A 15,374-nucleotide genomic window follows, 5' to 3' on the forward strand; every position below is an offset into this window, starting at 1 on the left:
CTTGACTTAGTATGTATTTAAATATTTGATATTGAAAAGTACTTCGTGATCACATATCAATTCTCCCAAATCATTTAAACTGCACATGCGTACATCGGTCACGCAGGTCATTCGCTGCACGGGATTTCGAGCAAGTTCAGTGATCAGATTGTGTCTTGTCAGCGTCGTCAAAATTATACACATACATCATGGTAAGTAATGAATTTTGTGAATTTGAATAACATTGGAACACATCAAAGATTGCAGTAATTTGGGGTGGTTTGTTTTTAAAGACATTCGTGTATTCTGGTTTCGAGAAACGCTGAGTAAAATCGACCAATGTACGCAGGTTGAAATCACATGTGCGTATCCAGTAGTAAAATAACCACGCCGCTAGGGATACCCACAGAATCCTATTTTCAGCCAAAAATAGGAACACTCGTAAAATTGAAAGGTGGATAACAGACGAGGCTATGTAACTGTGTGATCACATTGATGAGAAATCGTAAGACACTGTAGTAAGCTTTTAGAAGTATTGGGCAGCAAGTAATAGAAACTTGCTCACTAGACTACTTCTGTCATGACTGAAAAAAATTTGACCAACGCAAATAATTTTGTATACTTTTAAGTCCTGTAAATTGCATGGACTTATTTAAAATATTTTTGTTTTTGACTCCCATGTGCGAAGCACAAAATGGGAGTCTTTGCAGTTAGTGTGTCTGTATGTGTGTATGTGTGTATGTGTGTATGTGTGTATGTGTGTATGTGTGTATGTGTGTGTGTATGTGTGTCCGACTGTTCCACTGCTATCTCAAGAACCATACATCGGTTTTTGATGAAACTTAGTGCATAGATGCTCTGGGCCAATGCGCAGATTTGATTAGGTTTTGGTAAAAATCCATGCTCGTTAATTACCTAATTTGCATGATAATTAGCTAATTTTTAGCTGTTCTATGACTGTTCCACTGATATCTAAAGAACCACTCATTGGATTTTGATGAAACTTGGTACATAGATGCTCTGAACATATGCGCAGATTTGATTAATTTTTGGTAAAAATCCGTGCATATTAATTACCTAATTTGCATGATAATTAGCTATTTTTTAGTGGTTCCATGACTGTTCCACTGATATCTAAACAACCACTCATTGGATTTTGATGAAACTTGGTACATAGATGCTCTGAACTAATGCTAGGTTTTGATTAGTTTTTGGTAATAATCCGTGGATACTAATTACCTAATTTGCATAATGATTAGTCAATTTTCGGTTTTTCCACTGATATCTCAAGTACTAATCATCACATTTCAATGAAACTTGGTACATAGATGTCATACGACACTGCACAGACCTGATAGTTTTTATGGTAATATCAGTACATATTAATTACCTAATTTGCATAATTAATTAATTTTCAGCATTTGATATAAGTAGTTAGCATTACATTTCAATGAAACTTGGTACTTACATACTCAAGGACTATGCAGAGATTGATTGTTTTCGATAAATATTTGTGCATATTAATCACCTAATTTGCATAATTAGTTAATTTTCAGCTTTTCCACGGGTATCTCAAGTACTAATCATCGCATTTCAATGAAACTTGGTACATAGATCCTTTAGGACTATGCAGAGACCTGATTAGTTTTAGGGTAAATAATTGTGCATATTAATTACCTAATTTGCATAATTAATTTTCAGCTTTTCTACTGATATCTAAAGTACTAATCATCATATTTCAATGAATCTAGAATTATGCAGACCCAATTAGTTTCCGGTAAATATTTGTGCATATTAATCACCTAATTTGCATAATTAACCAACTTTCACACTGATATCTCAAGTACTATACATCACATATCAATGAATGTACATGGATGCTGTAGGACAATAGACAGACCTGAATAATTGTGGGTTAAAATCTGTACATATTAATTACCTAATTTGCATAATTAACCAATTTTAATCTTTCACACTGATATCTAAAGTACCGTAAAAACTCCAAAATTTCGACCGGTTTTAAATAATTTGTGTTAGAAATGTGACGTGTTTTTAGAGTAATCCTCTTTCTCCCACAAGGCAATACCCAATATGTACCAAGTCTAAGTTAATCAGTTGCAAAGATCAAATCTGCTGTAACGTGATACATATGCTGTGCATAGTAAGTTGTACTTGGGTATAAGGCTGACTACAAATGAATTGAACTTGGGTGTTGGTCACTACAAATAAATTGAACTTGGGTGTTGGTCACTACAAATAAATTCAACTTGGGAGTTGGTCACTACAAATAAATTCAACTTGGAAGTTGGTCACTACAAATAAATTCAACTTGAGAGTTGGTCACTACAAATAATTTCAACTTGGGAGTTGGTCACTACAAATAATTTCAACTTGGGAGTTGGTCACTACAAATAATTTCAACTTGGGAGTTGGTCACTACAAATAAATTCAACTTGGGAGTTGGTCACTACAAATAAATTTAACTTGGAAGTTGGTCACTACAAATAAATTTAACTTGGGAGTTGGTTACTACAAATAAATTCAACTTAGGGTTCTGATAACTACAAATAAATTACACTTAGCTGACAGTGACTACAACTAAATTGTATGTATGTAATTGGCTCCACATTATTTCCAGCAATCAGACTATGGAAAGTCTGGTTACCTGGAGTGCAAAGAAGAACTTCAGTTGACAACAAAGCTTATTATAAATCTTTTATCTTCTTTGGACTAATCCTGTGAAATACAGTATATATGTCACTTACATGCATCTATGCATTGAACAGTTATATACTTATACTATACTATACCACTACATAAACCACCAAACCCTGGGGCCCACACTATATAACAACTAGTCTTTATTTTCCACGATTTCCTCTTCCTCTTTGTCCACCTCTTTGTCTTCCTCTTGATCCACCTCTCCCAATTGCAGGGGTTCTTCTGCTTTGTTGTCCTCCTGCATCTCTTCTGTGTTCCCACAGCCACCTTGCTTCTGCTTGATCAGTTGCTTCTGTTTGTGTCACCTTCTGCCCTTTGCCTGCATTACATGTTATTTCATGGTGATATGGAAGGAAGCAATCACGACACAAGGAAATTCCACATTCATTGCATTTGTAGACGCTGTACACGTAGTGGCCCTTCTGAGTTTTCCTTCCTATCTTAATGCACATTCTACAACTCGCACCTCTGCCCTCTCCTTTAACCAGGTGGTGATTTTGGTATGTATTGAGAACTGGTTCAGCAGTTGTCACTCTCTGTTTTCTTGAGCAAAAGCCACCGATCATAGCACAACCAACTTCTACTTGGAATGCTTTATGCGTTTTCTTCTCATCAACTACTTCTTTGTAGATAATGTAGCTGTTGCAAATGGCAGTATCTAATAAGTAGAAGAAGACATACTTCCACCATTTGTGGGCCTGACGTTGGGAAGTGAAATAAGATCGTATTTGATTAGCACGATCCACTCCACCCATGTATTTATTGTAATCACCTACAATATCAGGAGCTGGAAGGCTGTAGACAGACTTTCGATGGGTTGTGGGCGACTTGATGAATCTGTTGATCCTTCCATCATTGACTCTAAATCCTTCTCGGCATGTAGAAAGCAGATTTAATAATTTTGAATCTTTATAAGAGACAACAACAAGATCGTCTTTCTGTCTTGCAGCAAACTGCCCTCTGCATAGGTTTTTGATTATGTCACTTGCTGGGTTTCTTCTGGGATTTGTGCGAAGGGCATTTGGGAATCCCCTTCTATCTTGGCGCATACTTCCAACAACATAGGTATGGTGATAGTCCAGGAGCCTACTGGCCATCTCAATGCTGGTATAATAGCTATCTGTGTAGAGAACATGATGTAATCCAGTGAATGGCTGGATTAAATTCTCGCATAAGGCAGCAGTTTTGGAAACGTTTCGCATATCCTCTTCATGACTTCCAGTACTAGTCATAAATTTGAGATTAGCCACGTAATTTGAATGACTATCTGCCAAAACATATACTTTGAACCCTTTGGCTCTGGGTTTTCCCTGGATGAACACAGTTGGAATTCCATTATATCTCCCTTTATACCCAATGATGGCTTCGTCTATTGCCACCTCACAATGAAGATTATACATCTGTTGTGATTGATGTATTACAGTTTTCAGTATTGGTGCAACTTTATACATTGGTCTATGTCTTCTCTCTGTAGCTCTCTCAGCAGGATTACTTATATTAGCTGGATCATTTCTTGCATCATTGACATGAAAATATTGCAATATTTTTTGAAACCTATTACGGCTCATTACACCTGAAATTTTTTCATTTCTTAAAGCAGTATTGGTTGACCAATAGTCATTTAGTTCCCCTTTTGGATCAACTCCCATAATTATCATGATGCCTAGAAATGCTGCCATCTCATCATCATCTTTGATTTTAGCCCAGTACTTGTCCGCTCCTTTGTTTCTTTTTATATATTTTGCATAAGCATTAGTCTCTCTTCTGAGTTTTGTCACAAGCGATTTAGGAAATATTTTTTCAAAAGCACTTATTGGTGTAGGTATGTCTGCTTTGTTCACATTGGGACCAGGATGTTCACCTGTGAACTCTTCAACAACATGTCTTCGGAGTGTCGGAGTCCAACCATCACTATCAGCAACATTGTCATCATCTTCATCATTAGAAACACATGTAGGTTCAATATACTCTGAGTCACTTGGCCAGGTTGTTTCTATTTGTGTGTGAGCATGAATGCGATGATGTGTGCTGTTCCTGTCATCATCATCAGAGTCCATCTCTTCACCTGATGTAGTGTCCATGCCACTGTCAAGATTAGGAGGTACTACCCCATTTTCACCATCATCATCACAACTATAAAGGTCACTTTCATCACCACCCTGATTCTCTCTGCCATCATCATTTCCATCATCCTGATCGTCATTGCCATCACCTTGATCATTGCCATCACCATCCTCATTTTCATTACCATCACCATCCTGGTTTTCATTACCATCACCATCCTGGTTTTCATTACCATCATACTGATCTTCATTGCCATCACCATCCTGGTTTTCATTGCCATCACCATCCTGGTTTTCATTGCCATCATCCTGATCTTCATTGCCATCACTCTGATCATTGCCATCACCATCCTGGTTTTCATTGCCATCATCCTGATCTTCATTGTCATCACCCTGGTCCTCATTGTCATCACCCTGGTCCTCATTGCCATTACCATCCTGGTTTTCATTGCCATCACCCTGATCCTTATTGCCATCACCATGCTGATTTTTATTGCCATCACCCTTGTCCTTATTGTGATCACCATCCTGGTTTTCATTGCCACCACCCTGATCCTCATTGCCATCACCCTGGTCCTTATTGTGATCACCAACTATGTTCTCAATACCATTACCACTCTGGTTCTCCTCAGTCTCAATTGTCTCATTGTCTCTTTCACCAGTCACATTACTAGTACTCCCATGACCCTGTCTCTTTTTATGATGTCTTGGCCGTTTTCTGCGTTTAGTGGTTTGTGCAGAATGGGGATCACATGTATCACTATCACTGTCTGCATAACTGATCTTATGATGTTTTGAGCGATGTCTGCGCTTACGAGAATGAGAACCTACATGACTGGGGACACTAGTATCACTAGTAGTGTCCATAGGAATAACTTGGTTATCTCCTACCTGATCATTCTGTACCCTCTCCTTCGATTCAGTTGGCAAATGATGCTTCTTCACTCTCACTTTGCCAGATCTATTCTTAGACGATTCTGTAATGAGATCATGTTCTTGTTCAGTTATATTCAATGAAGCTATATCTCGGAGAGTCATGTTTCATGCAAGAGTAACAATCTGTAGGACCATGCACTGCAATAACAGTAACAAATGAAGACTATTAGCCCATAATTCCAAAGTATGAAATCAATTCATTTACTCATTGATTTTATCAAATGTAGTATGATAATCTGATTTACAGGAAATGTTGTGGAGGCAAGTCATATACAGTATTCATATGTAATTTAGGAATAGCCTAGTACATGTAGTTAGCTTTCATGGTCACTCAAGTTATATAATATGGTTGTTTATTTGCAAAGCAAACAACCAAGCTCAACTGCCTTCTTTCATGAAAACAAAGGTTGCTTCATTTCTATTTGCACAAGCCCAAGTGTAACTTGCTAAGTTTCTTGATTGTCTACGTTCAATTTACTTGTAGTATAGAATCACCCAAGTCCAACTCAATCAGTTTTTTTGACCATCCAAGTTGAATTTATTTGTAGTGGAGACAACCCAAGTTCAACTTATTTGTAGTGCAGACAACCCGAGTTCAACTTATTTGTAGTGCAGACAACCCAAGTTCAACTTATTTGTAGTGCAGACAACCCAAGTTCAACTTATTTGTAGTGCAGACAACCCAAGTTCAACTTATTTGTAGTGAAGACAACTCAAGTAGTACTTACTATGTTTGCCCATGGTCCAAGTACAATTTACTCAGTCTGCACAGTGCTGGAAAAATCTCTAGTAGGAGCAGCAAAAAGCTGTGTATATCCTTCAGTTGCAATAGGCTAATAATGCTGTACACTGCAAAAGTATGCTAAGTACATGTATGTTTACTTTCTGGACTCCCTGGTGAAATTAGCCTAGATATTGAGTCACCCCTTAGGGAGGGGCAGATGACCTTTACATACTGAATTGAACTTGGTAGAAAACACAATAGGTTCTTGGTAAACATAGCAACTTGTACTTGGTGCAGAAAGGGTGTCAGCCTGCAGGCTCCCAGAAGCACCATAACAAGTTAGACTTGGGAGGTAGAGGATTAAAAACATCAAGACGCGGAGAAGAGGTCAGCACAAAACTAATAGGTCAAAAGACAAAGCTGTCTCGCACTACCTAGGAAAACTTGCGAATGTTCGAAGTACAGGTACCCATTGGACAAAAGATACATGGAAGTTTAGCAAACGATCTCCCCGACCCAGTGCAATGTATCCGGTTAGAATCAAAGCTCACGTGTCCCTTATTTGAGCACCGTACCGGTGATTTGAGGGACCAAATTCTGCCGTAAATTCGCCCTTGGATTAAAAAATATAATGGGATTTAAGAAAATAAAATGGGACTTTTAAGGTGTATTTTGGCGTCATTTTTCGGACATTTCAATCAATCCTGCCGGCTAAAATAGAGTCTAAGTTTTACCGTAGTCATTGACGTCTGTCTATTCAAGAGTACACGTGTATGATTTTTATCGTGACTAGCGTGAGCGGGTAAGCTTCCTTTCGAGAATGAGCTGTTATCACTGTGAACAATGTTAAATTATTCTTCAGATGACCAGTTTATTTTTTAAAAACAACTAATTTTTTTATTTAAAAAAAATCATGCCGTTTTCGCATCATCCAGCTTTTTGATTGGTTAATTAGCGATTTGACCTATTTGACCTAAGAGAACATGGCGGATATCCTACAGCATCAAACGTTTATACGAGACCGGAATCATTCGCTTACGATGAAACTAAGTTGACTTTTATTTGTATTTCATAACCATTCAACAAATTTATTTTGTGTACATTATTATAATCACTACTGAGTACAGTAATAATCAACAATTCAGAAACGCAGCATGCCGAGATTTTTGTGTTCGTTTTTATTTGAAACTTCGTTTATTTAGAATATATTTTCGTTACCAATAAAATAAAAATCTCTCAGTCAATCAGAAACCCGGATTCATGCCTTTGAGGAAGGTCCCGTTTGAACGCTCACATCGTTTTTTTTTTTCGTTTGGGGGAAAACTAAAACTGGTCGCAATTTTCGAATAAGAATGAGTCGGCAATTTTTAGTGGAGTCGAAAATTTGGAGGTAAATAAAACACCGAAACCCGGCAAATAAATAGGCGGCCACATTTTTAGAGGGGTCGAAATTTTGGAGTTTTCACGGTGCTAATTATTCCATTTCAATGAAACTTAGTACAAAGATGCTCTAGGACAATGTACAAACCTAATTAGTTTGGGGTAAAAATCTGTTCATATTAATTCCCTAATAAGCATAATAATTCATAATTTTTTGATTCTAATCACATTTCAATTAAACTTGGAGACATAGATTTTCTGTTACATTGCGCAGACCTCATTAGTTTTACACTCAAATCTGGTCATATTAATTTTCTGATTTGCATAATTAGTTTTCAGCTAAGTAATTTCGAATTATATTTAATGTGTCTCCAATACTCTCAGCACATGGGAGTTCTTTCTAAGCTTTCTTTGATTAGAGATTACTAGGATTTGAGAGTGAAGGGTATTAAAATTGTAGGTCATCTGCTTTAGTCAAGACCATGTGGTTAGTGAATTACCAGTGGTTATCACATTGGAGCAGCTATCTTAAATCCTTGATGAATATTAAAAAAAAAAAAACATGCAAGTTATGAAATGTGATTTTCTGATAAAGGCCAGTTTGTTTACTGGTTCTGATTTATCTGATCAGATAAATTTGATGAATTGAACATGTCCGATTTTTACAAAAATCTAATCAGAAATCAGATATTGTGGCTTACATAACTTATCAGAATAAACTGACGCCATGCTGAGTTCAAGTAGGTGTGTGTGATCTGATTTGATTTTGCAGTTTACTCATTTACTCAATGATATTTATCATGAAAAAGTCACATGCATAAATTGATGAGATTTGAAGTCTTAGTTTTCAGATTAAATAATGACCTTGCTGTGATGACCTCTGCTAACTATGAGGGTACCCAGCTTTTTCCCCAATACCAGCTGTAGATTATGATTAGGGGTGGGCATTATTTATAGGTGATTTCATTAATTTGTGCTGGTTATAATCTATCACAGCTGTTAACAAAATGAAACTTCATCTGAACATTCAGTAAACTTAATTTCCTTAATTATTCTGATTTCCTTATCAAATATTTGTGGTGTTTTTTCATACAAGAAACTGTAAAATGCTTTGAAATATCAACATGCTATTTCAATGGTTTTGTGAACTATCAGACAAGTTGAAGCCAAAAGAATCTTGCATTGGTGATAATATGGGCTAGTTAAATTGGCTAAAAGAACTCTCCCTCCAACCCAAACGACACGTTTTATGTATTGTAATAAGTTATCAAATCCAGCAATGAAACATTAGGTAAGTATTCTCTGATTGGCTGGATTGGTGGGTGTCTGCTATCCAATGGAGTTCAGTCTTACAGGTTCTCCTAACCTTTTCTCTAACTACTTGTAATGTTTCTCTTTTCAGAGTGTACTAAGGAGGTTTAAACCACTGCTTGACAGAGTACTGGTAGAAAGATTTGCACCAGAGGTGAAGACGAAAGGTGGCATTATGCTGCCTGAGAAATCAGTTGGTAAAGTTTTAGATGCAAAAGTTGTAGCCATTGGACCTGGGGCTAAGAATCTTGTAAGTTTTGTCATCAGGATTGTGGGTTTTGAAAAACAAAAAAAATTAGGTCTCTTTTGTTTTGTTTTTATTTGAAACAAAGAAAAAAAGAGGTGAATTTACATCATCTTGTTCGTATGTGGGCAGATCAGCTTTCTTGATGTAACAGATATATGAAAAAAAAATAAACGCACCACCACAATGCTTTTTTAAGAAACGAATCAGAAACTGATTTTTTCACAAATTAGTGTAAATGGTAAGTAGCCATAATTACTGTGATAATAATTTATTTTTTATCACTGCAAAATTTTTGTCATGTGATAATTAAAAAACAGGATTTTTTGTGAAAATCCCTTGGTCTTCAGAATCCATTGACAAGTTTTACTGACTAGCTAGATTCACAAACACTTTTCACTCACAATTGTTCTTGTTTACAGGAAGGTAAAGTAGTTCCAATGAGTGTGAATGTTGGAGACAGGGTATTACTTCCAGAATATGGAGGAACAAAAATCACACTTGACGAGAAAGTTAGTATATTTCAATTGTTAATGTGTGTTGGTGGTGGTGTCTGTCATCTCATTTTAGTTGCTCTCTGAAACTTCTGCAAAGTTGTGTGTTATGTTTGATTTAATTGCTGTACAAATTGTTTAGTAATTTAGTAATCATGATGTAGTTGATGATTTTGAAGTCATGAACACGAGTCCACTCCATGACCTGGCAGCTTTTGTTACATTCTTAATTTTAACAAATGTTTATTTCACTGAAATGTTCACAAAATGGGTTTTCTGTGATTTTCATGCGTTCAGCACATGAAATAAGCTAAAACCTGTACTTCTGTGCCAATGCGACACTGAGATGCATGTCTGTTCATCCACCCACTCTTTAAAGGAGCTTTTCTATGAATTATCCTGTTTTCTGCATAAACTGCATGCAAGTTTTAAACAACTTATCTGATTGTATATTTTATGTTTCTTCGTTTTAGGATTATCATCTGTTCAGAGACGGTGATATATTGGCAAAATATGAAGCAGAGTCTTAATTTATGTAGAAGTATTTATGTAACAATGCTGTAGATATAATGAGATCATTTATATGGCAGACCTATTGTAATAGATGTCGCGAACGAGTTGCTCACATACCGGTAGTACACTGTATACTTTCTGAAGTTGAAACCAGTCATAACATTGATGACAATTACGTTATGTGATGTGAATTATTTCTTACTTTGGTGCATTTTTTTTAAGTTTAATAAATAGTTATTGGACTAAAAATTTGTGTTAACATTTAAATGTATTCTTCCAAGTGTGTTAAAGATGAAGATGAAATGAAGAATTATTCCCAAATCTAATCTGGCATCAAGAAATTAATAAGTATCTGTTCTTGTTTGCATGAAATCTTGGCGTTACTTGTTTGTGCCAGAATAAAATATAAATCCCCCCCCCCTCCAAAATTCCAATTCAAATGCTTTTCTTTTTACATGTATGGCAGTTTCGCACTTAGTGTTTATACATGTATACGATTACGAACAATTTGAAAGATCGTATTCGTTTGATATCACTTTCCTGAATTGATTATAGCTTAGTCGAGTGCATTGAAAAATATATTAGAATTATTTAACCCTTTGAGCACTGAAGTGAACTTTCTTTATCTTTCCCAGACATTGCATTGGCTACATATGTAAATAAAAAATTACGCCAGTTTGGTCCAAAAATTATGGGAAAATATTTTAGGGGAGGTGGGGTTTGATGCTCAATTTTAATAATTACAAGACATGAAATGTCACAGTCCCCGTTATTTGATTATAAAGTAGTACAAGGAACATCTGCAAACAGGTGAATGAATATGTACTCTATGTGGGTACAACTCGTCATAAAGTGATTTCCCATAATCTAGTTTTGTACTGACAACTAAAAACTTCCACTGACCCATGTTCAGAATCTCAGAGTACACAAGTGCAACAAAACTATTTGTCATACATGTATACTTGCTCAAGAAACTGCATTCATAAATCTGAGTGAACCTTGATGTACATGACTTCTTTGTTAATCAGGTCTTAGTATATTACCAGGACCTGGGTTTGTTTCAACATCACCACTGGGCATCAGAATCATTCTCCTGTTGTCAAATACAATTTTTTATTAATACAGTAAGGTTTATTATTTAAAATGTATTCATTGTACATAGAACAACATCTGTTAATTTAAACAATTGTAAAAGCTATGTTTTCAGAGCAAGTACATGTAATAATTAAGGAAGCCAGTAAAGGTTGGTCTGCTCATAACCTTCAATGGAGAAGTAACAATAATTGTTTGAAGTCTTTTTAGTGCAGTGATATTATTGCATTTCATCATTATTAATGGGTATAAAATACTGTAAACCATTTAATTTTCACTTCTAGATATATTCAGGATTCTATGAAATTTCAATAAAGTCCCTGACACTCCATGTTGTAGGAACCCAGAAAAAATTGCCTTGCAAAATTGAAGCAGTTCACAGCACCACTGTAAAAAAAAAAAGTTTAAAATGAGTATTGTTAAAGATATACACATGTGGGTTCATAAGACATACCGGTATGTACCAATCTGAGCGGTTCTAAAGATTAGTATCACAAGATTTTACTCTCCGTGATTCAATATCAGCCCTATGTATAACGCTGTGTTGATCAGGCGAACTAATTGACAATGGCCCTACAGGTATCGCTATGCAATCACAGTAGTTTTGTATTCTTCTTGCATTTCGACCATGGAAAAATATTTGTTTTTGAGAGTGGCCGAATTATTAGAAGAAAAACAGAAACTATTTTTTTTTAGTATAAATTCTAGTAACTGAAATGCAGGATTGGTAAAGAACAAGACAATAAGCAAGATTGATAAACCTTCAGCGAGCACTCCTGAAATTTCAGATCATTGGTACAATGTTTTTGGATACATTCAATAAAATTGGGTTATTTATTTGATGTAACGAAACATGCATTCACAGCAGACGGAAATTCGTTTGAGATGTTACTGGATTTTTGTATTCAGTTTTCCATTTCAACCACCATCATCACTTAGTAAGCTGAGATCATGCATAAATGCACAGTGTAGTGCCACCAGAAAACCAATTGCTTGAGAATATTTTGCACCATTACACCATTTCAAATATTATATTAATTCACAGACAACAAAATAAAGATTTTCAATAACATAAGTTTTCCCACAGTTTATGATTGTATGGCAATTACATGGCTTCACCAGTTTTACTCTGGAAGAAGTTGGAAACAGATAACAGGAAGGGGCTACATGGCTACATCTTTTTTTTTTACAAATGTCTATTTCAGGGCAACAGAAACAAAAACAATAAATGTGTAGGTAGGCATTTTAACAATTGCACTATTAATATTGGATGAAAACGTCATTACCGATATAAATCATAATTCTGTTCAAATTAAAAATAAGATCACATTTAATTTAGTCAGTTTTCATAATTAAATACATAATAACATGTACTTATAAATTTGAATAAGGTTCAACGGCTTTTTCATTTAGTGCCAGTTTATACACCATAAAACTTCTGGTTTAGGTGTCACACTCAAAGAGTGAAAGGCCTTTGGTTTGGCATCGCGAAATGTTGGAATTGAATCCCCCCAAAAATTCAGTAAAGTTTACGAAAAGTAAAGTATTTTCTAAAAGAAGTTTCGAATAAATACAAACACGAATACATTGCTTAGTTGTTAGTACCGGTAGCAAATGATCACGGTAGCACAATCTGGTCATTCTGTGTTTCGCAAGTGAATAACTTACTTGTTTTCGAAGTATTGCAATTGTTTATTATTATTCAGTAATGATTATAATACGCACAAAAAAATAATTCGTTGAATTTTTATGAATTGGAAGTAATATTCAACTTAGTTTCATCGTAAACGAATGATTTCGGTCGAATGTAAATGCGATGCGATGCGATATCCGCCATGTTATTTCAGTACACGTGGTCATTTAAATATGTTAATGACGGCTCAGTGACCTCGTGGTGAACGCAACAGGGGATTCACCGATGTTTAGCAAGATCTTTATGCTTTGATTTTGACGGGGAAAACGGCATGATTTTTTTTAAATCGAAAAATTAGTTGTTTTCAAAAAAATAAACTGAGCATTCAAAGAATAATTTAACATTGTTCACAGAAATAACCGCCCATTGTCGAAACGAAGCTTACCCATTCACGCTATTCACAATAAACATGATACTTTTGAATAGGTGTCAATGACTACGGTAAAATATAAATTAGACTCTTTTAGGCATCAGGAGTGAATGAAATATCCAAAACATTAAAAAAAAAACTGCAGAAAAAACGGGCGATTTCACGGTCCGTTCACAGACTGTGGTCCGTTGCAGACTGCTCGACCGATCGTCCATACGTCACTGTACATCCGCCATGTTGAATCGCACAAGATCGCCAAAATCTTCATTGCAACTAACAGTTCAATGCTCACAACATAAAAAATACGAATATAATCATAGGCAACCTGCTATTATATAATGAATAAATTGATCGACACAGGGAAATTCTCCCCCCCCCCCCCCGAGTTGTGAATATTTCGGAAATCGCTACACAAGCAAAAGACCGGAAAACGATTTACCGGTACTTGAAAACTATGTCCTCGTAAATTAATCGTTCGTGTACAATAATTTGACAGGGTATACAATTCACAAACTAGTTTCGTAGATTAGAGACAATTGTTTGCTTTTTTTGGTTTTTCACAAGAATATAAAGCTGGCAATCATCATAATATTCACGTCCGTACGTCACGAAATGTACACCAATCGTACCCCAATAAACTGGAAAACTTACCTTTGCAAACACGTCTCTTATGCCGCCTTCTTGAAGTTCTTGAAATCAAATAAAGTTACTAGTTCTTCTAGTAACAAGTAAATGAGACCACTGAGCCAAACAGAATACATGTATAAACAGTACTATAATAAATTGCACGCAATGGAGAAATCACGTGCCGTAATAACAGCAGCCTTACTCACAGATCTAATCTACTGTAAAATATTTTATTTCAGCTGGAATTATCATTCGCTGAAAAGACTTTTTCTGGGTGTTTTGTATTGAATTTATTTTCATTGATTTTTGACAAGTTGACTGTAAAATATAAGAAAAGGGTATATTCGCTGGATTTTATTTTAACTGAAACATTCCTTCAGCGAAACTAGCAAAAAAATGTTGCAAGCAAAAATAAAGTATTTTACAGTAATTAATTTATTCTGAGCATGCGCAGACGTTTTGTCAATGTTGCCGGGAGAGGCAATTTTTGATAAAATCGTGAAAAAGACCCACTTGGGATTTTCAGATCTGGAAAAAAAATTACGTGCATACTCGGAGGGGACATGTTCATCAACCTGCCAAGTTTCACTGATATCTGCTGTAGAATTTCTGAGAAAATGTTGGAGACGGAATTATGGACATAACCTGAATTAGTAGTCCCCTTTTCAGGCTGCGCCTGAACGGGGACTAATAATACCGGTAAGCTAAACAAGAAGCCCCATCGGCTGATATAGGTTCTTAGTTTAAACAAGCTGTCGACTGAGATAGCTCCGCTGTTAGCAATGTACATCTCAATTAAAGAACAGAAGATATCATTAGAAAATGAACAATATGTATATAGTATCAAAGCAACAGGACTCAAAAATATCACTTTTCACCAAAAACGACAAAAACAATCATCAAAATTAGATAATTGAAGAGATCACCACGAAATTAACAAATCTGAGAGCAGTCCACATGTAGTACATATATATGTAATATCAAGCAATTGAACTTGCAGTTTTTAACAAGAAGTTGAAAATATCACTTTTTACCAAAAATGACAAAAATATTCACCAAAATTAGAGAATTAAAGATATCATTACAAAATGAACAAATCTGAGAGCAGTCCACATGTAGTACATATATATGTAATATCAAAGCAATTGAACTTGCGGTTTTTAACAAAAAGTCGAAAATATCACTATTCACCAAAGTTAGAGAATTAAAGATATCATTAAAAAAATG

The 15,374-nt window shown here is 35.5% G+C and overlaps 1 protein-coding gene across 1 annotated transcript; it reads left to right on the forward strand.

The window, feature by feature from the left end:
• The first annotated feature begins 93 nt into the window (after nucleotides 1-93).
• LOC100378625 (10 kDa heat shock protein, mitochondrial-like) lies at nucleotides 94-10,614 on the forward strand. The gene is made up of 4 exons (XM_085501102.1): nucleotides 94-191; nucleotides 9,206-9,364; nucleotides 9,781-9,870; nucleotides 10,326-10,614. Exons 1-4 carry the CDS (start codon nucleotides 189-191, stop codon nucleotides 10,380-10,382), a joined length of 309 nt encoding a protein of 102 aa, XP_085357228.1. The 5' UTR covers nucleotides 94-188; the 3' UTR covers nucleotides 10,383-10,614.
• Nucleotides 10,615-15,374: the final 4,760 nt, after the last annotated feature.

This window comes from Saccoglossus kowalevskii, chromosome 7 (genome assembly GCF_978046115.1).
Source record: "Saccoglossus kowalevskii chromosome 7, keSacKowa6.1, whole genome shotgun sequence".
Taxonomy (NCBI): domain Eukaryota; kingdom Metazoa; phylum Hemichordata; class Enteropneusta; family Harrimaniidae; genus Saccoglossus; species Saccoglossus kowalevskii.

Excerpts from the sequence above, each read along its gene's own strand:
- LOC100378625 (XM_085501102.1), top strand. Across the intron at positions 9,365-9,780 it reads GACCTGGGGCTAAGAATCTT|GAAGGTAAAGTAGTTCCAAT; the intron begins GTAAGTTTTGTC and ends TCTTGTTTACAG. Across the intron at positions 9,871-10,325 it reads AAATCACACTTGACGAGAAA|GATTATCATCTGTTCAGAGA; the intron begins GTTAGTATATTT and ends TCTTCGTTTTAG.